The following is a 27413-nucleotide window of genomic DNA, read 5'->3' as shown; positions in this document are numbered from 1 at the left end:
ACATTTGAATACAAATGAAATCATCTGCCTTTGGCTTTTTCCACCTGACATCCCAATGCTCTGACTGCTCATAAAATGTGTTTGCTTTGAAATGTAAGAGTTACACTTTAACTTACTGATTGATTTCTCCTTGGAGATAAGTACAAGCAATGGGAGATGGAAACAGGAATTTGAAAAGAAGCACTGCATTCCACCAGGATGTCTATGAAATGGATTTCAGTTCTGCTGCTGCTACAGCTGAGCTGTTACTTCAGCTCTGGGAGTTGTGGAAAGGTGCTGGTGTGGCCCACAGAATACAGCCACTGGATCAATATAAAGACAATCCTGGATGAACTTGTCCAGAGAGGCCACGAAGTGACGGTTCTGACATCTTCAGCTTCCATTCTTGTTGATCCGAGCAAATCATCTGCTATTAAATATGAGGTTTATCCTGCACATTTACTTAGAAATGATTTCGAGGATTTTTTCAGAAAACTGCTCAACATATTGATTTATAATATACCAAGAGATACGTTTTGGGCATATTTTTCACAAATGCAAGAAATGATGTGGGAATATTCTGACTGTATTCAAAAGTTCTGTAAAGATGTAGTTTTGAACAGGAAACTCATGACAAAACTACAAGAATCAAGGTTTGATGTCGTTCTTGCAGATACTATTGGACCCTGTGGCGAGCTGCTGGCGGAGCTACTTAAAATACCTTTAGTGTACAGTCTCCGCTTCTCTCCTGGCTATGCGTTTGAAAAGCATAGTGGAGGACTTCCATTCCCTCCGTCCTACGTGCCTGTTATTCTGTCAGAATTAAGTGATCAAATGACATTCATGGAGAGAGTAAAAAATATGATATATGTGCTTTATTTTGACTTTTGGTTCCAAGCATTTAATGAGAAGAACTGGAATCAGTTTTACAGCGAAGTACTAGGTAAGTCATGTTTTTAATTGGTAGCATGAGGTTGTAATTCTTAGCGCCTTGGAAGGTGAGTTTGTATAAATACAAACCAGAGGAGTTTGTCTTTTATAAGTGAAATGATGTAAATACAAAATGATCTCTCAATCTCACAAATATTATGGAAAGATTTACATGACAGGGCCAGTTAGAACCCTGTGGTCCGTTATTTAGTACCTTACACTCTACGTAGTCAATAACCACAAATTAAAGCTCTGAGAATTTCTTGAAGCAATTGCATATCTATTCTTTGTGTCTTTCTTTGTAATACTTTAAAAAAAATTTTTTTTTACTTTTTTCTGGATAAAGTGTTTTAACCTTCTTTTGTTATTTATTAAATACAGTGTGAAAGTATTACTTTTGATGTGCTTTACTTTTTAGAATAATTTTAAGTCACAGCATATTGAGTCAAGATTTCCTACATAACCCTTGCCCACACACGTGCATAACGTCCCCCTTTACGAACATCCCCCACCAGAGTGGTACATTTGTTACAACTGATGAACCTACATTGACACATTATTACCATCCAAAGTCCATAGTTTACATTACAGTTCACTCTTGGTGTTTTACATTCTATAGGTTTTAACAAATTTAGAATGATACGAAAACACCACCATTACATCAGGGTAGTTTCACTGCCTTAAAAATCCTTTCTGCTGTGCCTATTTCCTACATATCCATTTTACTTTACTTTTTCCATTAAAAAAAAAAAGGCATTCAAGGACTGCCTGGGTGGCTCAGTTGGTTAAGCGTCTGCCTTCAGCTCAGGTTATAGTCCCAGGGTCATGGGATTGAGCCCCATGTCGGGTTCTCTGCTCAGCAGGGAGCCTGCTTCTCCCTCTTGCTCTGCCTGCCACTTCCCCTGCTGTGCGCTCCCTAGCGCGCTCTCTCTTTCTCTCTCTGTCAAGTAGATAAATAAGATCTTTTTTAAAAAACACATTAGATTCCCAGAGTCCACAGTCTCTCATGGTTCATTCCCACTTCTGTTTAGCCCCCCTTCATTCTTCCCTTCCTTCTTCTACCAATCTTCCTATTTTTTATGTTCCATAAATGAGTGAAACCAAAAACTAAGGATATACTGTATGGTGACTAACATAACAAAATAAAAATTATTAGAAAAGAAAAGAAAAACTTTAAAAAAAATAAAAATAAAAAGACATTAGAAACTTCACTATCCTTATGAAGCAGACATGTTAAGTGAGGAGTCACGTATTTCTAGTACAACTGTCTATAGAGCATTGAGGATATTATTTTCACTTGTTTCCCTTCTTTAATTTAAAAACGTAAGTGTTTTGTCGTATTACCTGAAAGAGTCCTTCAAAATTGGAAGAAATGGTGGCTATATCCCAGACTCAGGAATCTATAATACGAAGTTTCTAATGATTACATATTCTTTCACCAGGGCTTATAAATCATGATGTAAAGGCCTAAAATCTTGTTGAAGGGTACACACACACATTAATAGTTCACATTTTTTAAAAACTATGTTACTCCATTAAAGAAAAATGACCCAAAACTAACAGTGCACATATGTATTTCCATACTTGATGAAAATATTCCAGTTGTTATTTGCAAATATTATTTAATACACAAATATTATTAGAGCTCCTAATGTGAACCAAATGCAATGGTAAGTACAAAGAATCAAGGCATACCTTCAAAACCTCACAGTTTTCTTGGAAAATCTAGGATCAAGGGAATAACTTGCTAAATTATAAAAATGAGACTTAGTACTCTAGGGAAAGGTGTTTCCATTGGTTAATTGATTGGGGAGCTCAAATAATTGTTTACATTTGCATCTGTTACTTTTGCGGCATTTCAGAGTAAACAAATGCATGTTTAATTTGATACTGGCTTAGGTTTAATGATTGGTTATGATTGTGAATATACTACTGTGATGTTAGAAATGAGTCTCTTACACTTTGTCTTTCATATATACGTATGAATGATATATATATAAAGATGTAAATATATATTTGCCTCATTATACATGTTTGTACCATATATGTGTTCCATTATCAAACTGCAAATATTTTGAAACATTTTTGACTACATTATTCCAAACTCCTTTCAGAAAATCCCCTAGTATATTCACATTGCATTACTCTCATTTCCTCTACCTGTTGCTTTTTGTGGGGTTTTCTACTGATTTATTTACTCTTATTTTTCTATTAAGTTTTAATTTTAATTGCAGTATAGGTAAGAGAGAGTGTTATATTAGTTTTAGGTGTACAATATAGTGATTCAGCAATTCTGGACATCACTCCCTGCTCATCACAACTAGTGCCCTCCTTAATCCCTATCACCTATTTGACACATCCCCCCACCCGCTGCCCCTCCAGTAACCCTCAGTTTGTTCTCTACAGTTAAGAGTCTACTTCTTGGTTTGTTTCTCTCTCTCTTTTTGTCTTTTGCTTATTTCTTTGGTTTCTTAAATTGTACATATGAGTGAAATAATATGGTATTTGTCTTTGACTTATTTTACTTAGCATAATACTCTCTAGCTCCTTGCAAATTGCAAGATTTCATTTTTTTAAAGATTTTATTTCTTTATTTGAGAGAGACAGAGAAAGAGAGTGAGAGAGAGAGGGAGAGAGAATCTGAAGCATACTCCACACTGAGCGCAGAACCCCACTCAGGGCTCCATCCCATGACCATTAGATCATGACCTGAGCCAAAACCAAGAGTTGGATGCTTAACCAACTGAGCCACCCAGGTACCCCAAGATCTCATTCTTTTTTATGGCTGAGTAATATTCATGATAAAAATATACCACTTCATTTTTAGCCATTCATCAGTTGATGGACACTTAGGCTGCTTCCATAATTTGGCTATTGTAGATAATGCTGCTATAAACACTGGGGTACGTGCATCCCTTTGAACAAGTATTTTTGTTTGCTTTGGGTAGATACCTAGCAGTGCAATTACTGAATCATAGGGTACTTCTATTTTTAACTTCTTGAGAAACCTCCACACTTGTTTCTTGTGTCTGTTGGCCATCCGTATGCCTTCGTAGGAGAAATGTCTGTTCATGTCTTCTCTCCTTTTTTAAATTGGATTATTTGGTTTTGGAGTATTGAGTTGTAGAGTTATTGTTTTGGATACTAACCTTTTTTCAAAGGTCATTTGCAAATATCTTCTCCCATTCAGTACGTTGCCTTTTAGTTTTACTGATTGTTTCCTTCATTATGCAGAGGTTTGGTTGTTTTTCTTTCTTTCTTTTTTTTTTAACTTTGATGTAGTACCAATAGGTTATTTTTGCTTTTACTTCCCTCACCTCAGAAGATATATCTAGAAAAATGTTCCTATGGCCGATGTCAGAGATATTACTGCCTGTGCTCTCTTCAAGGATTTTTATGATTTCAGATTTCACATTTCATTTTTTAATCCATTCTGAATGTATTTTTGTGCATGGTGTAAGAAAGTAGTCCAGTTTCATACCTTTGCATATAGCTGTCCAATTTTCCCAACACCATTTATTGAATATGCTATCTTGTTTCCATTGGATATTCTTTCCTCCTTTGTCAAAAATTAATTGACCATATAAATGGGTTTTCTATGCTGTTTCATTGCTCTATGTGTCTGTTTTTGTGCCAGTACCACACTGCCTTGATGACTAGAGCTTTGTAGTATAACTTCAAGTCTGGAATTGTGATAGCTCCTGTTTTTTTCTTTCTCAAGATTGCTTTAGCTATTTGGGGTCTTTCGTGGTTCTATACAAATTTTATTGCATTAAAAGTATAGATTGCTTTGGGTAGTATATACAGTTCAATATTTGTTCTTCTAATCCATGTGCACAGAATGCCTTTCCATTGCTTTGTATCCTCTTCAATTTCTTTCATCAATGTTTTATAATTTTCAGAGTATAGGTCCATCACCTCTTTGGTTAAGTTTATTCCTAGGTACTTTATTATTTTTGATGCAATTAAAAATGGGATTATTTTCTTAATTTCTCTTTCTTCTGCTTCATTATAATTAGTATATAGAAATGTAACAGATTTCTGTACATCGATTTTGCATCCTGTGACTTTAATGAATTAATTTAACAGTTCTAGCACTTTTTTGGTAAGTCTTTAGGGTTTTCTACATATGGGATCATGTCATCTGCAAATAGTGAAAGTTTTGCTTCTTCCTTACCAATTTGGATAGCTTTTATTTCTTTTTGTTGTCTCATTGCTATAGCCAGGACTTCCAATATTATTTGGAATAAAAGTGGTAAGAGTGGATATCCTTGTCTTGCTCTTGACCTTAGGGCAAAAGCTCTCAGCTGTTCCCCATTGAGTAGGATGCGCACTATGGGTTTTCCGTGTAAGGTCCTTATTTTGTTGAGGTATGCTCCCTCTAAACCAACTTTGTTGAGACTTTTTATCATGAATGGATGTGTACTTTGTCAAATGCTTTTTCTGCATATATGGAAGTGATCATATGGTTTTTATCCTTTCTCTTATGGATGTGACGTTTGGTTTTATCCCTTCAGGAAGACCCACTACATTATCTGAGTTAATGGGGAAGGCTCAAATATGGCTCATTCGAACCTACTGGGATTTTGAATTTCCTCGCCCACTCCTACCCAATTTTGAATTTGTTGGAGGACTCCACTGCAAACCTGCCAAACCCCTGCCTAAGGTAACTGATTCCTGTTTCTTGTTTTATTTGCTCTTAGGCATTTCACTAGTATTCTAGCTTAAAAAGACCATTCCTCAACAATGTTTGTGTGTCCCAACGATATCTGCAGGCAAATCCAATGTTTACGTGCTGTCACTCCAACATTTACACCATTCCTCGTCTGAGATCCCAAGGTTTGACATTTTAAAGCATTAAATTGTTTGTGTAGCCTATGAGAACACGTGTTTTCTGCCACACACCTAAGCTGGACAAAATCTCAGTAAAGAACATTGGGGGAGCAGTGTTCTCATCCTTAGAGCTGACTGACAAAATGAGCACAGAGAAAACTACACTGTGTATATAATAAGGACCATAAATTTTTTTTAATAATTTTTTTACTATATTATGTTAGTCACCATACAGTACACCCCTAGTTTTTGATGTAAAGTTCCATGATTCATTACTTGCATATAACACCCAGTGCACCATGCAATACGTGCCCTCCTTAATACCCATCACCAGTCTATCCCATTCCCCCACCCCCCTCCCCTCTGACACCCTCAGCTTGTTTCCCAGAGTCCACAGTCTTTCATGGTTCATTCCCCCTTCTGTTTAGAGCCCCCCTTCTTCTTCCCTTTCTTCTCCTACCGATCTCCCTACGTCTTATGTTCCATAAATGAGTGAAACCATATGATAATTGTCTTTCTCTGCTTGACTTATTTTGCTTAGCATTATCTCCTCCAGTCCTGTCCATGTTGCTGCAAATGTTGAGAAATCGTTCTTTCCGATGGCTGAGTAATATTCCATTGTATATATGGACCACATCTTCTTAATCCATTCATCTGTTGAAGGGCATCTCGGCTCCTTCCATGATTTAACTATTGTGGACAATGCTGCTATGAACATTGGGGTGCATATGGCCCTTCTCTTCACTACGTCTGTATCTTTGGGGTAAATACCCAGTAGTGCAATTGCTGGATCATAGGGTAGCTCAATTTCTACCTTTTTAACAGACCTCCACACTGTTTTCCAAAGTGGCTGTACCAACTTGCATTCCCACCAACAATGTAGGAGGGATCCCCTTTCTCCACATTCTCTCCAACATTTGTTGTTTCCTGCCTTGTCAATTTTTGCCATTCTTACTGGTATAAGGTAGTATCTCAACATGGTTTTCATTTGAATTTCCCTGATGGCTAATGATTTTGAATATTTTTTCATGTGTTTGTTAGCCATTTGTATGTCTTCTTTGGAAGTGTCTGTTCATATCTTCTGCCCATTTTTTGATTTGATTATTTGTTTCCCGTGTATTGAGTTTGAGAAGTTCTTTGTAGATCTTGGATACTGGTCTTTTATCTGTAGTGTCATTTGCAAATATCTTCTCCCATTCCATGGGCTGCCTCTTAGTTTTTCTGACTGTTTCCTTGGCTGTGCAGAAGTTTTTTATCTTGATGAAGTCCCACAGTTCATTTTTCCTTTTGTTTCTTTTGCCTTTGGAGATGTGTCATGAAAAAAGTTCCTGTGGCCAATGTCAAAGAAGTTGCAGCCTATGTTCTCCTCTAGGATTTTGATGGATTCCTGTCTCACATTGAGCTCTTTCATTAATTTGGTGTGAGAGAGTGGTCAAGTTTCACTCTTTTGCACGTAGCTGTCCAATTTTCCCAGCACCATTTATTGAAGAGACTGTCTTTTTTCCACTGGATGTTTTTTCCTGCTTTGATTGCTTTATCAAAGATTAGTTGCCCAAAAAGCCGAGGGTCCATTTCTGGGTTCTCTATTCTGTTCCTTTGGTCTATGTGTCTGTTTTTTGTGCCAGTACCATGCTGTCATTGTGATCAGAGCTTTGTAGTACAGCTTGAAATCTGGCAACGAGATGCCCCCAGCTTTGTGTTTCCTTTTCAACAATGCCTTGGCAATTCGGGGCCTTTTCTGGTTCCACACAAATTTTAAGGGCTCCTTGTTCTAGTTCCTTGAAAAACGTCTTTGTTATTTTGATTGGGATGGCGTTGAAAGTGTAGATTGCTCTGGGTAGCATAGACATTTTAACTATATTAATTCTTCCAATCCATGAGCATGGAATATTTTTCCATCTTTTTGTGTCTTCTTCAATGTCTTTCAGGAGTGATTTATAGTTTCTAGAACATAGATCCTTTACGTCTCTGGTTAAGTTAATTCTGAGATAACATATGATTTTTGGTGCTATTGTAAATGGGATAGATTCCTTAATTTCTCTTTCTTCAGTCTCATTGTTCATGTATAGAAATGCAACTGATTTCTGAGCATTGATTTTGTATGTAGCCACATTACTGAATTGCTCTATAACTTCTAGTAGTTTGGGCGTGGATTCTTTTGGGTTTTCCATATAGAGTATCATGTCATCTGTGAAGAGAGACAGTTTGACTTCTTCTTTGCCAATTTGGATGCGTTTTATCCCCTTTTGTTGTCTGATTGCTGTTGCAAGGACTTCTAGTACTATGTGGAATAATAATAGTGAAAGTGGGCATCCTTGTCGTGTTTCTGATCTTAAGGGAAAGGCTTCCAACTTTTCCCCATTGAGAATGATATTCGCTGTAGGCTTTTCATAGATGGTTTTTATGAAATTGAGGAATGTACCCTCTATCCCTACACTCTGAAGGGTTTTAATCAGGAAAGGGTGCTCTATTTTGTCAAATGCTTTTTCTGCATCAATTGAAAGGATCATATGGTTCTTGACTCTTTTCTTGTTGATGTGATCTATCACACTGATCAATTTGCGAATGTTGAACCACCCTTGCAAGCATCCCAGGGATGAATCCCACCTGGTCATGATGGATAATCCTTTTAATATACTGTTGGATCCTATTAGCTAGGATCTTGTTGAGAATTTTGGCATCCAACGTCATCAGGGATATCGGTCTGTAATTTTCCTTTTTGATGGGGTCTTTGCCTGGTGTGGGGATCAAGGTAATACTGGCCTCATAGAATGAGTTTGGTAGTTTTCCATCTGTTTCAATTTTTTGAAACAGTTTCAGGAGAATAGGTATTATTTTTCTTTGAATGTTTGGTAGAATTCCCCAGGGAATCCGTCAGGCCTTGAACTCTCGTTTTTCGGGAGGTTTTTGAGAACTGCTTGAATCTCTTCATAATTAATCTGTCTGTTTAAAAAAATCAATTTCTTCCTGTTCAGACTTGGTAGTTTATAGGTTTCCAGGAAGGCATCCATTTCTTCCAGGTTGTTTGATTTATTGGCATAAAGCTGTTGATAAAAGTTTCTAATGATCCTTCCCTATTTTATTGGTGTTGGTTGTGACCTCTCCCTTTCCATTCATAATTTTATTAATTTGGGTCCTTTCTCTATTCTTTTGAATAAGTCTGGCCAGTGGCTTATCGATCTTATTTATTCTTTCAAAGAACCAGCTTCTAGTTCTGTTGATCTGCTCTACTGTGCTCCTGGTTTCTAATTCATTGATCTCCGCTCTAATCTTGATCAACTGCTTTCTTGTGCATGGGTTCTTCTGTTCCAGCTCCAGCTACTTGAGGTGAGAATATAAAAACTGCATTTTAGATTTTTCTATTCTTCTGAGTGAGGCTTGGATGGCTATGTATTTTCCCCTTAGGACTGCCTTTGCAGTGTCCCATAGATTTTGGACCATTGTGTTTTCATTCTCATTGGTCTCCATAAATTGTTTAAATTGATTTTTAATCTCCTGGTTCATCCAATCATTCTTGAGCAAGATGGTTCTTAGTTTCCAAGTGTTCAAGTTTCTTCTAAATTTTTTCCTTGTGATTGAGTTCCAATTTCAAAGCATTGCAGTCTGAGAATATGCAGGGAATAATTTCAGTCTTCTGGTATCAGTCGAGACCTGTTTTGTGACCCAGACTATGGTCTATTCTGGAGAACGTTCCATGTGCACTCGAAAAGAATGAGTATTCTGTTGTTCTGGGGTGTAGTGTTATATATATATATATCCGATCTAGTATATCATTCAAAGCTCTTGTTTCTTTGTTGATTTTCTGCTTAGATGATCTGTGTATTGCTGATAGTGGAGTGTTGAGGTCTCCTAGTATTAAGGTATTTTTATCTATATGTCTCTTTATTCTGGTTAAGAGTTGGCTTGTGTAAGTTGCTGCTCCCCAGTTGGGGGAGTAGATATTTATAATTGTCATATCCACTTGTTGGATACATCCTTTAAGAATAATATAGTGTCCTTCTGTATCTCTAACTACAGTCTTTAGTTTAAAATCTCATCTGATATGAGAAAGGGTACCCCAGCTTTCTTTTGAGGTCCATTGGCATGAAAATGGTTTTCCATCCCTTCACATTCAGTCTGGATGTATCTTTAGGTTCAAGATGAGTCTCTTATAGACAGCAAATGGATGGGTCGTGTCTTTTTATCCAATCTGCAACCCTGTGGTATTTTATGGGAGCATTTAAGCCGTTCACATTGAGAGTGATTATTGAGAGATATGATTTTAATGATGTCATGTTGCCTGTAAAGTCTTTGTTTCTATATATTGTCAATTTCTGTTCTGTATCACTCTTGGGGCCTTTTAACTTTTATAGAACCCCCCCTTAATATCTCCAGAAGGGCTGGCTTCGTGGTTACAAAATTGGTCAGTGACTGGCGATCTTGGAAGGTCCTTATTTCTCCATCAATTCTGAATGACAGCCTTGCTGGATAAAGGATCCTTGGCTGCATGTTTTTCTCAGATAGAGCTTTAAAAATGCCATGCCAATCCTTTCTCTCATTCCAGGTCTGTGTAGACAGGTCTGACATAATCCTGATACTTTTGCCTTTGTATGTGAGAGATTTCTTTGCCTGGCCGCTTTCAATACTGTACCTTGGATCTAATATTTGCAAATTACACCATGACATGACGTGGCGTAGGTTTGTTGTGGTTGAACTTGGGAGGGGTCCTTTCTGCCTCTTGGACACAAATGCTTGTTTCCTTTGCTAGATTAGGGAAGTATTCAGCTACAATTTGTTCAAATATCTCTTCTAGACCTCTCTCTTTCTCCACGCCCTGAGGGATGCCAATGATTCTGACATTGGAAAGTTTCATTGAGTCAGTAATCTCCTGTAACCTACATTCTTGAGATTGGATTTTTTTGAGCCAAGTTTCTGTTTTAACTTTCTCTTCTACCATCCCATCCTCCAATTCACTAATTCGTCCTTCTGCCTCATTTACCCTGACTCTCAGAGCATCTAGTTTTGACTGCATTTGATTCATACCATTCTATATTCTGCCAGATTCACTCTTATTTCCACCCTTAGAGATTCTATATTCTCGTTAATATTTTCATTAATATTTTTTTCAAGCCTACACATCATCTTGACCATTGTCACTCTGAACTCCATTTCTGACAATTTCCTTATATCCATATCCATCAGTTCTGTGGCAGAGGCCACAGACTCATTATATTTTCTTTGCTGGGGGGGATTTCTCGTTCTCGTCATTCTGATGAGGAGAGGTTGTGGGGTTGCCCAGAGCCCAAATTATTGACCAGGAGCCAGGCAGTGTGCATTGTTTTATAGGGACCTTAGGGATGTGGGCTTCTTGATTTTTCAGCCTGCCTTCTGGGGGAGGGGCCTGCCACGCTGATACTCAGGCAACCCTGTTTGGGTAGAGTCGCCCTGTCCCCTGTGAGGGGGGGAAGGGGATGGGCACAATGTAAGCCAGTATTCCCGGGCTTTTGTTCTCTGGCAGCTTGACCTGGTGGTTTTCCGTGGCTCTTCTGAGAATCAGAGCAGCAGTGGCCACATCCTAGCCTCTGTCTCAGAACAGAGAGATCACAGTCCACTTTCCACTGAGCTCTCTTGGCCACCTTAACTCTGTTTCTGTCAGTGCTGCTAAAAACCCTGCAGCGTTCTGGGTTGTGCACCCCACAGGCAGCATCGCAGCCCTCATTTCCAGGGCCCACACGTGTCTGTCCTTTGTGCTTCTAACCCTGCCAGCCACCCCCCCCGATCCCATGTGCGCTCCCGAGTTCTCTGTTTCAGTGTGGTTTGCACACACTCCGGAGCGCCAATTTTCAGTCTGGTCGCGTGAGCACTCCCAAACTCCCGGTTTCAGCCTAGTTCGAGTGCACGCTCCGGAGCTCCGGTTTTCAGTCTGGTCACATGCACATTCCCAGGCTCACATCTCAGTCTGCTCTCTCGCGGGTGCCAGTCCGTGAGTCCACCCGCTCCCCCCTGCAGGTGGCTACTGCTTCCCGGCACCCGAGCACGATGGCTCCCTTCCCCTTCTGTTTCTCTTCCGATATCTGTGAGAGGATTCACAGCTCCCCGCTTCGTACCTCAATACTCAGCGCTGGAGATGTTCATTTGTAGAGACCCAGATGTATCTTCCTGCATCTCAGGCTGATTCCGTGGGTGTTCAGGATGGTTTGGTACCTATCCAGCTCAACTTGGGACCGGCTGAGAAAGGGGACCCCTACTCCTCCGCCATCTTAACTCCTCCCCTCAGGACCATAAATTCTGCATAGTTAATAAGGACAAAATAATTTCAACCACTTATATCTGAAAAAAACCATAGTATAAAATTGCAAAAGAATTCTGTTAGCGTATAAGATGATATTCTTTACGAAAGAAAGCAATAATGTAATCCGTTTTAAGCTGATACCTTTAAGCCATAATTGAAAAACAATCATCTTTCATTGAATGATTTTATGATCTCTTCAACATTTTGTTTGTCTGCCTTCTTATTGGTAATAAGATGAAACTAAGATCTTATTTGATGGTTAACCTAATATCAATTTTGATTACAAATGTGTAGGTGTATATAGTAACTTTCTCAAGGTCTAAATCCTGAGGCAAAGCTAGCAAAAGTTCTGTTCAGTCTAACCCAAGTGTCCATCAACAGATAAATCCATATACAAAATGTATTTTATACACAATGGAATATTAGTCATAAAATAGAAGACAATTCTAACACATACTCCGACGTGGAAATATTTCAGGACATTATGCAAAGTGAAAGGGGGCAATCACAAAAAGACAAATACTGGGTCACCTGGCTGGCTCAGTTCTGAAGTGTCTTCCTTTGGCCCAGGGCGTGATCCTGGCATTCTGATATTGAGCCCCGCATCAGGCTCCTCCTCTGGGAGCCTGCTTCTTCCTCTCCCATTCCTCCTGCTTGTGTTTCCTCCCTCACTGGCTGTCTCTCTCTGTTAAGTAAATAAAATCGTTTTAAAAAAAAAGACAAATACTGAATGATTCCACTGATATGAGGTATGCAGATTAGTCAAATTCACAGAAATACAAAGTATAATGATGGTCACTAAAGATGGTGAAGGAGGGAATGGGGAATTGCTATATAATGGGTACAGAGCTCCAGTTTAGTGAGATGAAAAATTTCTGGTGATTGTTTACCCAACGGTCTAAATATACACGTTATGGAACTGCATACTCAGGAATAGTTAAATGGTAAATTTTTGTGTGTTTTATGACAATTTAAAGATAAAAACAGCCATTACTCTAATAACTCCGGATAATATTCGGTATCACTCTTTAGCTGTTTGTAGAAATTCTTTTTTTTTTTTTTTTTTTTTAAGATTTCTTTCTTTATTTGAGGGACAGCAGTGGGGCTGGGGGGAGGGGAGCAGAGGGAGAGGGAATACCCAGCAGATTCCCTGCTGAGTGTAGAGCCAGACTCAGGGCTCAGTCTCACAACCCTGAGATTATGACCTGAGATGAAATCAAGAGTCAGACGCTTAACTGACTGACCTACCCAGGCACCCCTGTAGAAATTCTTTTCATACTGTTTGCTGTGCTATTCCTCTGTTGTGATGGAGTAAATTCTTTCTTCACAGGAAATGGAAGAGTTTGTCCAGAGCTCTGGAGAAAACGGTATTGTGGTGTTTACTCTAGGGTCGATGATCAAAACCATGCCGGAGGAAAGAGCCAATACGATTGCATCAGCCCTTGCCCAGATTCCACAAAAGGTTACATAAAGTAACTTAGTCCTATACAATTACTTAATATGTTAAACTGTGTAAAGGATCTAATTACCCTTTCCTTCATGACACGGAAACCATTATGATAGTTCCAATTGATCTCAGACATAAGCAAAATATACATGCCAAGTGCTAAAGTCGTACAGAAGGTGTTTTGACGATAACTTTGGCATTAACACTGAGATCAGAAAGAAATATATTTAGTAGGTATATATTTAGCAGGGTGAGGGTAAAGTTTGCTATTATAATGTATCATAGGCAGATACAGAAATCACCAAATTCTGTCCTGTCATTCATTTCTTTTCCTATGGGATTTCCAAGGGCACTGAATATCTCATAGATGTTCTCAGAAAGGAGCTAAATTTCAAGTTGTGTTCAGCAGGAACCGATAAAAGTCTGAAAAGCATCATGCAGTTTACACTTGCCGGATGCTCCAGGTTCCTTTCCCTTCCCCTAAATTTTGGAGATAAGCCTATTCAGTATGTTGTTCAGAGAAAGGATGGTCAGGGCTCACCAAGCTATGTCTAGGCATCCATCCAGCCTAGATGATTTAGAGAAAGAGAAAAACTGACATGATTGGTGGAGTGGGCCCTATTAAGAGTAAAAGAGTAAGATAAATGAAAAGGGGGGAGATGGGTCCCTCCCTCAAGGTGACCCTGTGCTTAGTAATATGTGGTTCCAAAAGGACTTTAACTTATCAGAATAATATCTCCTCCTGATTAAGGAAGGAAATGGAAATATATTGAGTCAACCAGAAACAAGCCTAGCATGGCAAAGTTTTAGATGCCTCTTTCTACATGAAACAGAGAAGTAAATTATTTTCAATATATACAAAACACCTGCAGTATTTTGGTTTTTGTCAACTACTTTTTAGTTTACTGATATAGTTTCTCCTTATACTAATGTTTGCTTAATATCTAAAGTTACTTAAACATTCACATAGCAAATATATGTTAACCAATGTAAATTATTATCCAGTTTATGAGGATTGCTGGGGAACTCTAAAATCAATCTATTTTGGTACTGGGAATGGAAATTGTTTGGGTATAGATCTCATATTAATCAATTGTGTCAATGCTTTGTAGTCCACCATTGACGTGTTAACAATCAATTAAGTAAAATTTAGCAACATCACAGCTTTGGGTTTTTTTCAACAGCTACACTGTTATTTCTGAAGTGCTAACAGGCTCTTCTTTGTAACATTTAAAGAACTTCCAAACCAAGAAATAGTAATAATAATCTGGATTCATGTAAACATGTAATTATTTATATTAATAAATTACTAATAAAAAGAATTATGTATTTTGCACAAGCACCAGATGGCATATTTAGCTTTTTGTATATCAAAAGATGTAAAACTCTAATAAAATAACTCATGGAACAAGTGGATATAAGTGAACTCCGTTCTGTAACACATAAAAAGAAATAAATAGGTTAATATTACATTGGAAGATGAAAGCGATTATAATAGATAAAACAAAACACATGTGTATATCTTAGTAATTTCCCACTGGTTTGAGGTAGAATTATAATAACTGCCTAAAAATTTCTGAAATACTTGAATTTGTCACTGATAATCTCATTTGTCTAATCTCCACGTGTGAAACATCATGATTACATTCATACTTGATTGAATATAAAAAGAAGTAACAAAATGTGGGTATTTTATTATACCAGTGCTTTAGTAGCCTCATTTTTAATATCTTTTGTCCTTATTCTCACTCAGCTAAAGGGGTCTGACTAGATTATCTCTTAATTTCCTTAAAATTCTATCATGCTAGAACTTCAAAGTTCAACTCATGAAATAAGGTATTGTCTTTAACAGGTTCTATGGAGATTTGATGGCAAGAAACCAGACACCTTAGGGCCAAACACTCGGCTGTATAAGTGGATCCCCCAGAATGACCTTCTTGGTAAGAATCTGGAAGACACTGAATTGAAAGTAATTCTAAACAAAATGATAAGAGTTCCCAAGGGGCAAATTGATTGAACATTTATTACTGAAAACCTCAAAAACAAAACTTAACTTCCTTACATTTACTTTGCAGACTTACGGGTGGGGGGGGAGATAAGATACGGCATGTTATTATACACAGTACATTCCTTATGGCCAGAATCAAAGTATCTTTATTTCATGTGTAATTTCTTCTCAAAGGTCATTTTTTTATTTTTTAATTTAAATTCAAATAGCCAACATATAGTACATCATATAGTACATTCAATATAACAGTGCTCATCACGTCACGTGCCATCCTTAATGCCCATCACCCAGTTACCCCATCGCCCCATCCACCTCCCCTCCACAACCCTCAGTTTGTTCCCCATAATTTAGAGTCTCTCATGCTTTGGCTCCCTCTCTGATTTCTTTTCATCTCTTTTCCCTCCCTTCCCCGGGATCCTCTGTGCTATTTCTTATAGTCCACATATGAGTGAAACCGAAAGATAATTTTCTTTCTTTGATTGACTTCTTTCATTCAGCATATCCTCCAGTTCCATCCATGTCAATGTAAATTGGAAGTATTCATCCTTTCTGATGGCTGAATAATATTCCATTACATATATATACCACATCTTCTTTATCTAGTCATCTGACCATGGTATCTCAGCTCTTTCCACAGTTTGGCTATTGTGGACATTGTTGCAATAAGTATTAGGGTGCAGGTGCCCTTTCAGATCAATACATTTATATATTTGGGATAAATTCCTGGTAGTGCAATTGCTGGGTCATAGGGGAGCTCTATTTTCAACTTGTTGAGGAACCTTGAAACTGTTTCCCAGAGTGGCTGCACCAGCTTGCATTCCCACCAACATTGTAAGAGGGTTCCCCTTTCTCCACATCCTTGCCAACATTTATTGTTCCCTGTCTTAATTTTAGCCACTCTGACTTGTATAGGGTGGTATCTCATTGTGGTTTTGATTTGTATTTCCTGGAAGTCAGGGGTTGTTGAGCATTTTATCATGTGTCTGTTGGCCATTTACATGTCTCTTTGGAGAAATGTCTATTCATGTCTTCTGCCCATTTCTTGACTGAATTATTTGTTTTTTTGGGGGGGTGTTGAGATTGATAAGTTCTTTATAGATCTTGGATACTAGCCCTCTATCTGATTTGTCATTTGCAAATATCTTCTCCCATTCCCTAGGCTGCCTTTTAGTTTTGTTGACTGTTTCCTTTGCTGTGCAGAATCCTTTTGTCTGGAGGAAGTACCAAGAGGGCATTTTTGCTTTGTTTCCCTTGCCTTTGGAGACATGTCTAGCAAGAAGTTGCTGTGGCCTAGGTTGAAGAGGTTGCTGCCATGTTCTCCTCTAGGATTTTGATGGATTCCCATCTCACAGTTAGGCCTTTCATCCATTTTGAGTTTATCGTTGTGTATGGTGTAAGGAAATAGTCCAGTTTCATTCTTCTACATGTGGCTGTCCAATTTTCCCAGCACCATTTATGAAAGAGGCTGTCCTTTTTGCATTGGATATTCTTTCCTGCTTTGTGGAAGATCAGCTGATCATAGAGTTGAGGGTCCATTTCTGGGTTCTCTATTCTGTTCCACTGATCTATGTATCTGTTTTTGTGCCAGTACCACACTGTCTTGATGATTACAGCTTTGCAGTACAGCTTGAAGTCTGGCATTGTGATGCCCCCAGCTTTGGTTTTCTTTTTCAACATTCCTTGGGCTATTTGGGGTCCTTTCTGGTTCCATACAAATTTTAGGATTATTTGTTCCAGTTCTGTGAAAAATGTTGATGGTATTTTGATAAGGATTGCACTGAATGTGTACATTGCTCTGGGTACCATTGACATTTTACCAATATTTAGTCTTCCAATCCATGATCATGGAGTATTTTTTTTCCATTTCTTTGCATCTTTCTCAATTTCTTTCGTAAGTCTTCTCTAATTTTTAGAGTACAGTGCCTTTACCTCTTTGGTTAGGTTTATTCTTAGGTATCTTATGGTTTTTGCTACAATTGTAAATGGGATTGACTCCTTAATTTCTCTTTCTTCTGTCTCATTGATTCTGTCTCTCACTGATTTCTGTGCATTGATTTTATATCCTGCCATGTTGCTGAATTCCTGTGTGAGTTCTAGGAATTTTGGGGTGGAGTCTTTTGGGTTTTCCCCATAATGTATCATGTCATCTCTGAAGAGAGAGAGTTTGACCTCTTCTTTGTCTATTTGAATCCAGTTTATTTCTTTTTGTTGTTGTCTGATTGGTGAGACTAGGACTTCTACTACTGTGTTGAACAAAAATGGTGAGAGTGGGCATCCCCGTCATGTTTCTGACCTTAGAAGAAAAGCTCTCAGTTTTTCCCCATTGAGAATGATATTCGCTGTGGGCTTTTCATAAATGGCTTTTATGATATTGAGGTATGTTCCCTCTATCCCTACACTGTGGAGAGTTTTAATCGAGAAAAATACTGTATTTTCTCAAATGCTTTTTGTTCATCAATTAAGAGGATCATATATGGTTCTTGTCCTTTCTTTTATTAATGTGATGTATCACATTGATTGATTTGTGGATGTTGAACCAACTTTACAGCCCAGGAATAAATGCCACTTGGTCTTGGTGACTAATCCTTTTAATGCACTGTTGGATCCTATTGACTAGTATCTTGGGGAGAATTTTGCACTCATCTTCATCAGGGATATTGGTCTATAATTCTCCTTTTGGTGGGGTCTTTTTCTGGTTTGGGGATCAAGGTAATGCTGGCCTCACAGAATGAATTTGGAAGTTTTCCTTCCATTTCTATTTTTTGGAACAGCTTCAGAAGAATAGGTATTAGTTCTTTAAATGTCTGGTAGAATTCTCTCGGGAAGCCATCTGGCCCTGGACTCTTATATGTAGGGAGGTTTGTGATTACTACTTCAATTTCCTTGCTGGCTATGAGTCTGCTCAGATTTTTATTTCTTCCTCTCTCAGTTTAGGTAGTTTATAAGTTTCCAGGAGCACATTCATTTCTTCCAGATTGCCTAACTTGTTGCCATACATTTGCTCATAATATGTTCTTAAATTATTTGTATTTCCTTGGTGTTGGTCATAGTCTCTCCTCGTTTACTCATGATTTTATTAATTTGGGTCCTTTCTGTTTTCTTTTTGGTAAGTCTGGCAAGTGTTTATCAATCTAATTAATTCTTTGAAAGAAAAAGCTTTTAGTTTCATTGATCTGCTCTACTCTTATGGCATCTATTTCATTGAGTTGTGCTCTAATCTTTATTATTTTTCTTCTCCTGCTTGATTTAAACTTTATTTGCTGTTCTTTTTCCAGTTCCTTTAGGTGTAAGGTTAGCTTGTGTATTTGAGACTTTTCTAAAATTTTTTTAAAGAACTCTTGCAATGCTATGTACTTCCCTCTTAGGACTGCCTTTGCTGCATCCCAAAGGTTTTGAACTGTTGTGTTTTCATTTTCATTTGTTTCCTTGAAATTTTTAAATTCTTCTTTAATTTCCTGGTTGACTCATTCATCCTTTAGTAGGATGCTTTTTTATTTCCAAGTGTTTGAGTTCCTTCCAAATATCTTCTTGTAATTGAGTTCAAGTTCAAAAATTTTGGTCTGAAAATATGCAGGGTATAATCCCAAGGTTTTGGTAGCTGTTGAAACCCAATTTGTGACTATGTGATCCATTCTGGATAATGTTACATGTGCACTCAGAAGAATATGTTATCTGTTGCTTTAGGATGGAGTGCTCTGTATATATCTGTGAAATTCATCTGCTCCAGCGTTTCATTCAATGCCCTTGTTTCCTTGTTGATCTTCCGCTTTAATGATCTGTCCATTGCAGTGAGTGGGGTATTGAAGTCCCCTACTATCATTGTGTTATCATCAATGTGTTTCTTTAATTTGGTTATTAATTTGTATATAAAATTGGCTACTCCCAAGTTAGGAGCATAAATATTTATAATTGTTATATCTTCTTATGGTATAGACCCTTTAATTAGGATACAGTGTCCCTTTTCATCTCTTAGTACAGTCTTTGGGTTAAAATCAAATTTGTCTGATATAACGATTGCACCCCAGCTTTCTTTTGATGCCCATTAGATTGATAAATGGGTTTCCACCCCTCACTTTCAATCTGGAGGTGGCTTTGGGTCTAAAATGTGTCTCTTGCAGACAGCATATTGATGGATCTTGCTTTTTTATGCAATTGGATATTGGATGTCTTTTGATTAGGGCACTTATCCCATTTACATTCAGAATAACTACTGAAAGATATGAGTTTAGTGCTATTGTATTACCTGTAAAATCATCATTTCTGTAAATTGTCTCTGTTCCTTTCTGGTATATATTACCTTTGGACCTGCTTTTTTCCAGCCCACTTAGTAAATTTATAATCAGTATTCTGAATTCCAGCTCTGACATTTTACCTATATCGATATTGATTAGATCTATGGCAGAGAGTATTACCCCTGGTTCTTTCTTTTGTTGTGATTTCCTCCTTGTAGTCTTTTTGCCCAGAGAAGAATGGATGAATGAGATAACAAAATAAAAATTATCAACCATGACCCAAACGAAATACACACTAGACAAATGCAAAGAGGTCAGAAATGAAAAAAAGAAAAGAAACAGAAAACAAAGCTGGGGGGGGGGGGAGGGAGAGATTACAATCTCCCAGGTGGACAAACCACGGTGATCTACTTGGTCCTGGGTGTATTTTGGTCAGTTTGTTAGAAGACACTAAATCCCAAAATTGTAAAGAAAGCAAAACTTATATAAATACACAAATAAAATTCAAACAGTGAAAGGAAGCCAAAAACGAAGAATATATCTATAAAATATAAATTTAAAAATGAAAGTTAAAAAAAATACTTAAAAACAAAGAGTTGATAAAATTAGAAACCAATTGGGGTGCCTGGGTGGCTCAGTCAGTTAAGTGACTGCCTTTGGCTCAGGTCATGACCTCCAGGTTCTAGGATCCAGCCCTGCATTTGGCCCCTTCCTCTGCAGGGAGTCTGTTTCTCTCTCTCTCCCTCTGCTCCTTTCCCATGCTCGTTCTATCTCTCTCTCTCAAATAAGTAAGTAAAAATCTTAAAAAAATAAAATAAAATTAGAAACTACTTGAAAAGGAAAAAAAGAAAAAAGAAAAGGAAAATTCAAAATTGAAAGATAAATGAATCTTGAGAAAAAAACCTCGAATTCTATGTACTATTTTCCCCTAGCGCTGGAGTTTCGTAGTCCTGTGTGCTCCACAAACTTGGTGTTCCCCTGTTGTTTCAGCTGGTCTTCTGGGCGAGGGGCCTGCTTCACTGATTCTCAGGTGTCTTTGCCCGGGCACATTTGCACCACCCCTTGCCAGGGGGCCTGGATCAGTATAAGCTGATTCTGATTGTTCTATGTGGCTTTTGTTCCTTGAAGGCCCTCTGTGCCTCTTTAGAGGAAGAAAATAAAAGAGGCTGCACCCCATTTTCCAGCCCTGGAACTGAAAGATAGAAGCCCCCTCTCTTCAGTAAACCCTCAGGAATAAGCAGTCTTCACCTCTGTGTGTGCCAAACTCTGCAGACTCTTGAGGGGCATGCCCACACTGATCCTCCCTGGGAAGGTGGAGGGTTACCACGTTTCTGCCCTTTACAGGATCACACACACAGAGCGGTTGCCTGGTCCTGCACCCTCCCGCACAGCGCCTCCAGAGGGAACGTGGAGGGTCACCATGTTTCTGCCCTTTGGAGGACTGCCACACAGAGAGTGGTCACCCAATCATGCTGCAGTATATGGTTTATTGTGAACCGAGCTGAGAGTCCCCGCCTGGTCTCACTGAACATAACCAGTTTACTGCTCTAATGCTTGGGAATTCTGACAGCTCAGGAACCCCCATTCTGTGACCGTAGGAATCCTGACATCATGCTGTCCCACCTACGATTCTGCCCCACTTCACCACCTGAGCACCTTTCAGGCAGGGCTGTCTCTCCCTGGAGCAGACCTCGAAAGGTTCTGATTTTGCACTCGGGCGCTACATCACTTTCCGGTAGCCGGCTTGGGGAGGCTCCCTTCCCCTGCTGTTTACCTTCTGAATATACCCTCAGATTCATTTCTCTGCACCTCCTACCTTGCAAAAAGTGGTCACTTTTCTTTTTCTAGAATTCGAGCAATTCTTTTCTTACATCTGTGGTTGAATTCATAAGTGTTCAGAATCATTTGATAGTTCTCTAGCTAAATTCAGGGACAAGATGAAATGGGGTCCCCTACTCTTCCACCATTTTGCCTCCCCCGATAATTTTTCAACAATTACCTGGATCATCACTCTGTCTCCTAGTTCTCTCAACCTACTCCTATCCTTTCTCATTCTGCATGGGTATTCAGTGCCACTGAAAAATAACGGCCCCTCTTTAATTACCAGCAACTCTACATGTTCTCTAGGAAAACACCACGATCTTGTTCATGAAGTCATCACACACTTCATGATAAAGTGCAGTCTTTCCTTCCCCTGATTTGAGCCACCACCATCACCCCTACATGTTAAACTCGGTGACTTTACCGTGTAAGAGAATATGTTCTAATATGCCACCTCCTTTTTTCTTTTTTTGAACATGCTATTCTTTATCCAGAATGTTCTCTTTCAATTTGTCTGTCCAGCCATCTTGTATTCATTTTTCAAGTTACAAGTACCACACCAATCTTCATTTACCTCTCCAGCAGATTTATGTGCCTCTTGCTCTGAGATCTGAAAGCCATTTTGATGCTGTTTCACGTGTATAAAAATATATATGCCTTATGTTGCCCAACTCTCGTTTTAGTTCTAAGACTTATAATTAATAACATGCTGAGATTCATCCAATCCTAGGTCATCCAAAAACCAAAGCCTTCGTAACTCATGGTGGAACCAATGGCATCTATGAGGCGATCCACCACGGGATCCCCATGGTGGGCATTCCTTTGTTTGCGGATCAACCTGATAACATTGCTCACATGAAGGCCAAGGGAGCAGCTGTCAGTCTGGATTTCCACACGATGTCTAGTACAGATTTGCTCAATGCTTTGAGGATGGTCATTAATGACACTTCGTGAGTATTACAATTTTTTTCATTAATAGTATTGATAGATAAGTTCTTCTGTCCACGGTGACTATGAGCTTCATCCTCTATTTAAGAGGCTAATTTTAAAATTTTAATATGATTTAACTGATCTTATATCTACTTTTATTTTCAACCAGATATTTATTTCAAAGTTGCATTTTAACCCCATTGATTTAATGGGGAACCAATTACTGCAACAATATTCTACACGAATAAATGCAAATTATATAGGTAATTGTAAGAACACATTTTTAAAAATATGATGAATCCATAGAATTAAACAATGAAGAATTTGCAATTATGTAAAATAAGTTTCAATTCACTAGCAAAAATTTCCAAAACTACAAATCTCTTTCTGCTCAAAAATTTTTATTCTTATTTTAATATATTTAATTATCTGTAATTTATGTACCACAAAATTTAAAAGTATAAAAATCAAATATACGTATTATGTTACGGAATTATGAAACCATTATTATAATCTAAGTTTGGGACATTTGCATTAGCCCAAAAAGGAATCACATATGACTTAGAAGTCATTTCCCATTCCTCTTGCCTTAAGTAAACATTAACCTACTTTCTGTCTCTACAAATTGCTGTACCCTGGCTATTTCATAAAAATTGAATCATACAATTTATGGTCTTTTGCGTGTGGCTTCTTTTGCTTGGCATGTTTTTGAATTTTATTCATGTGGTATGGAAATGCTACAATCTATCCATTTATCAGTTCATGAACATTTTGGTTACTTCTACATTTAGGAATTATAAATATTGCTACACATGTAATCGTGTGAACAGAATGTTTCCTTTCTTTTGGGTAGACATCTAGGAGTAGAATTGCTGGTCAAATGTTAACTCTATTAGGAACTGCCAAATTGATGTCCAAATGAGACGCACCATTTTATATTTCCACCAGCCCAGTATGGGAGATCCAAGTTCTCCACATCATCACTTGTTATCATCTGTTTTATTACAGACATCCTAGTGGGTGTGAAGTGGGTGTGAAGTCTCTCCTTGTGGACTTGAATTGCATTTCCCTTATAGCCAAAGTTATTAAGCATCTTTTCATATACTAGTTGCCATTCATATATCCTCTTTAGAGAAATGTCTATTTCAATTCTTTGATACTTTTTAAATTTGATTATTTGTCTCACCTTATTAAAGAATTTGCTATGTGTTATGGATATAATACATTATCACATATACGATTTATAAATATTTTCTTTCATTCTGGTTGACTTGATTTTTCTCTTTCTTGATTTTGTCCTTTGAAGATAAAACTTTTTAAATATGATAAGATAAATAGTGAAGTTTTCTACATTACAGAGGAAAACAACGCAAGGGAATTTGTAGTGCCTAGCACAGCACCCATGAATTCAGTATCTATTACTACTATCAGTATTAACATTACAGTACGAGGGGATCATCGAAGAAATACCCAAAAAAGTATTACAGAGAAGAAAATAGTAGAACAATCAAATAATAAAAATACTTAAAATAGTCACGAAAGAAAAAGAAATATATGGCAGGTTGTACAAATAGCAAAGAAAATAGAGTAAGACAGTAGATGAAAATACAACCATGTCACTACTTACATTAAAGCTAAACAGACTAAGTAATTTAAAGACAAAGATTGTCAGAATGCGTTTTAGAAACTACATACTGTTCATGAGACATGTTCACATAGAAGTGTACAAGAAGAGAGTCAGTACAAAGGTAGGAAAGGATCTATTTTAGCAGTAACCATTTAAAGATGTTGTACCTGTGCTAATATCAGACACTGTAGTCCAGAATGACTACCAAAAATAAAGATATGTCTTTCATAATGATAAATAGATTGATCTTTCAAAACAATACAAATTGCTAATTGGTGACACCTACTATTAAAACATCAAAATGCAGCAGAAGTGGACAAAAGAACAAACACACAAATCCATAGTCATAACATTGTTATTAAACATCTTTCTCAGTAACAGAAAAAGAAGACAGACAGAGAGAAAGAAAGAAAGGAAGCAAAGAAAGGAGGGAGGGAGAGAGGAAGAAAAGAAAGAAAAAGAAAGAAAGAAAGAAAGAAAGAAAGAAAGAAAGAAAGAAAGAAAGAAAAGAAAGAAAAGAAAAGAAAGAGATGGATAAATACCTAAATGTTCTGAAGGACACAATTTAAAAATATAACCTGCCTGACATACATATACATCATTCTATATAAAACAACAGAGAATATACATTTTTCAGGAATGGAATAGATACTGGAATTAACCCTATGCTGGGCCATAAACCAAGAGTAAATTTGAAAAATCTAAATCGTCAAGAGTATATTGTCCAGCCTACTGGAAGTCACTTAGAAATTGTCAAACAGAAAGATAACTGAAATATCTCTAAATTTTGGAAATTAAGCAATATACTTCTACATAATTCAGTCAATAATGAAATCATAATCATAAATACTCCTTTTTCTCAGCAATTCCACTTCTATAATATATACAAACAAAACTGTATAAATATGTAAATCAAAAGAAATACACAAGATTTTTATGACAGCATTAGTGGTAATGGCCAAAAAATTGTTAACACAAATGTCCACTGCTTGTTAAATGAAGAAATAATCTGTGGTATTGCCAAACAATGGACTACTATACAGTGATAGCATTAACCAACAACTGTGACACAAAAGACAAAAGGAAATGAGTGCTACCTTATTATCCCAATATATAAATAATAAAAGCTAATCTATGATGACTAAAAGGCTCGGGGAAGATGGGGTGTTTCCGGGTAGCTTGTGATACTCTATATAAATATCTTAGTAGTAGGTATATTATTACATCCACTTCACAATAATATTCTAGCTAATTTTGAATTTATGACCTATTCAGTTAAGATTACGTGAATTTTTCATATGTAATAAATGTTATATGGAAAATATAACATGTTTTCAAATTCTAGGTTTCAAATAGCAACACACACACACACACACACACACACACACACACAACAAATGTCTGACGATGCTTTGATAGTGTGGCCCAGAAGCCTTTCTGAGCTGGGACATCCATCAAGAGGTAGAAGCAGCCTTGGAGAGTTGCAGGGAAGAGTGTCCAGCAGAGAGACAGAAGGGACAGAAAGTACAAAGGTGCTGAGGTGAGGACCCGTATGGCAACTTCAGGGAACTGCTAGCAGGTCTCTGTGCCTACAACAGTGTACACGGGACAAAGTGACAGGAGAAGAGGTTGCCAGGGGTCTGTATCTGTAAGATCCTATAGTCCACAATGCATAGTTGGATTTTATTCTAAACGTAATGAGAAGCCAGATGGAAATTTTGAGCAGGGAAGCGTCATGATCTGATATCTGTTTCAAAAGTCACAGTGGCTACATGATGGAAAATAAAGAGTAGAGGGTAGAGGAGTGAAGACAAGGGACCAGTGAGGTGGCATTTTACTCACCATGACACAATTCCCTTTACCGCTTCACGAGGATCATTCTGTAGTTGCACTCCCACCATCTCATTTAGAGCTGTCACAATGGCCCATATCATTTTCTCTGTTAGAAAAGATTAAACTATCCTAACTTAACTTCCACTTTCACTTTTTAAAATATTCATTGATGGGAAACTTCCAATTTAAAAGCCAAATCTCCTAAGAGGACCGAAACAAAAAACATAGCACTTCTATAATTCTATGACATTTATCTTGAATCATTTGTATGACACTTTTCAAAAACCTTTCATGGGAATCACAGGATTAGGCAAACTAGCTTCCTTTCAATGTCACTGTCTTTATGTTTCTCCTTTAGATACAAAGAGAATGCCATGACATTATCAAGAATCCACCACGATCAGCCTATAAAGCCCTTGGATCGAGCAGTCTTCTGGATCGAGTTTGTCATGCACCACAAAGGAGCCAAACACCTCAGGCCAGCCTCCCATGACCTCACCTGGGTCCAGTACCACTCTTTGGATGTGATTGGGTTCCTGCTGGCCTGTGTGGCAACTGCTGTATTTGTCACCACCCAATGTTGTCTCTTTTGTTACCGGAAGTGTGCAAAAAGAGGGAAGAAGGAAAAAAAGGAGTAGTTGTATCTGGGGCCTCAAGCGGGTATGCCTCAGAGATGGGACTCCTCCAGTTTATTCCAGCAAGAAGTTGTGACGTAAGGTTCCCTTCCTCCTCTGACAAAATGACTTTTCACAACTTAGCTTCTCAGATCAAACTCTGCTCTCAAGGGTTTACTGCCTGTTTGAGAGTTAGAAATATGTCATGCCAACAGAAAAACTGGCAATAATTAAATAAAATGAAAAGCAAACTGTATGGGTATTTATTGAAACTTATTATTCCAAATCAAAAGTCATCCCCCTCCAAAAATTATTGAGCTTAACTGTGTTTCAAACATTGGGCATGGACACAAGAACATTAAGAAGGCTAGTCACAATATCACTATTATTGTGCAAATATATTTTAACTTAATTTTGGTGCAGAATTTTGTAGTTTTGTGCTGTGCTAGCGAAACTACAGATAGTTGAAATTGTATAAAATGATTTACCCATCCATTTTGTTTTGGGAGACCACTAATTCTCCACAGTAAGATCCAGCCTCAGCCTCACTCCTTATCTAAGGACATGGCAAGTTGTTGGCCTTCATCCACTTGTCACTTTCCCGCAGAATGTATGTGAATTTAGAAATATAACAGCTACCTGTTTCCTATGATAAAACTGAGCTATTGGGGCACCTGGGTGGCTCAGGTGCCTAAGCTCTGACTCTTGGTTTCAGCAAAGGTCATGATCTCAGGGCTGTGGGATGGAGCCCTGAGTTGGGCTCTGGGCTCAGCATAGAATCTGCTGGAAGTTATCTCCCTCTCCCTCCCCTCCCCTTCTGCTCCTCCCCCTGCTCATGGGCATGCTCTCTCTCTAAAATCAATTAATAAAATCTTTTAAAAACTCCGA

General features: G+C 37.9%; 1 protein-coding gene across 1 annotated transcript; it reads left to right on the top strand.

Annotated features, from left to right (window-relative positions):
* Positions 1-6: 6 nt before the first annotated feature.
* On the top strand, positions 7-27413 carry LOC125283435 (UDP-glucuronosyltransferase 2B31-like). Its single transcript, XM_048224819.2, has 6 exons — positions 7-922; positions 5427-5575; positions 13344-13475; positions 15313-15400; positions 22252-22471; positions 26270-27413. Exons 1-6 carry the CDS (start codon positions 199-201, stop codon positions 26547-26549), a joined length of 1593 nt encoding a protein of 530 aa, XP_048080776.2. The 5' UTR covers positions 7-198; the 3' UTR covers positions 26550-27413.

The sequence above is a fragment of the Ursus arctos genome, unplaced genomic scaffold (genome assembly GCF_023065955.2).
Source record: "Ursus arctos isolate Adak ecotype North America unplaced genomic scaffold, UrsArc2.0 scaffold_9, whole genome shotgun sequence".
NCBI classification, from domain to species: domain Eukaryota; kingdom Metazoa; phylum Chordata; class Mammalia; order Carnivora; family Ursidae; genus Ursus; species Ursus arctos.
This window is presented reverse-complemented; position numbering and strand designations above follow the sequence as displayed.

What these genes read in the sequence shown, in the direction of transcription:
- LOC125283435 (XM_048224819.2), top strand. Translation starts at nt 199, where the DNA reads ATGTCTATGAAATGGATTTCAGTTCTGCTGCTGCTACAGCTGAGCTGT. An exon ending in GTTTTACAGCGAAGTACTAG is followed by an intron (nt 923 to 5,426) that starts GTAAGTCATGTT and finishes TTATCCCTTCAG; the next exon opens with GAAGACCCACTACATTATCT. An exon ending in ATGGTCATTAATGACACTTC is followed by an intron (nt 22,472 to 26,269) that starts GTGAGTATTACA and finishes TTTCTCCTTTAG; the next exon opens with ATACAAAGAGAATGCCATGA.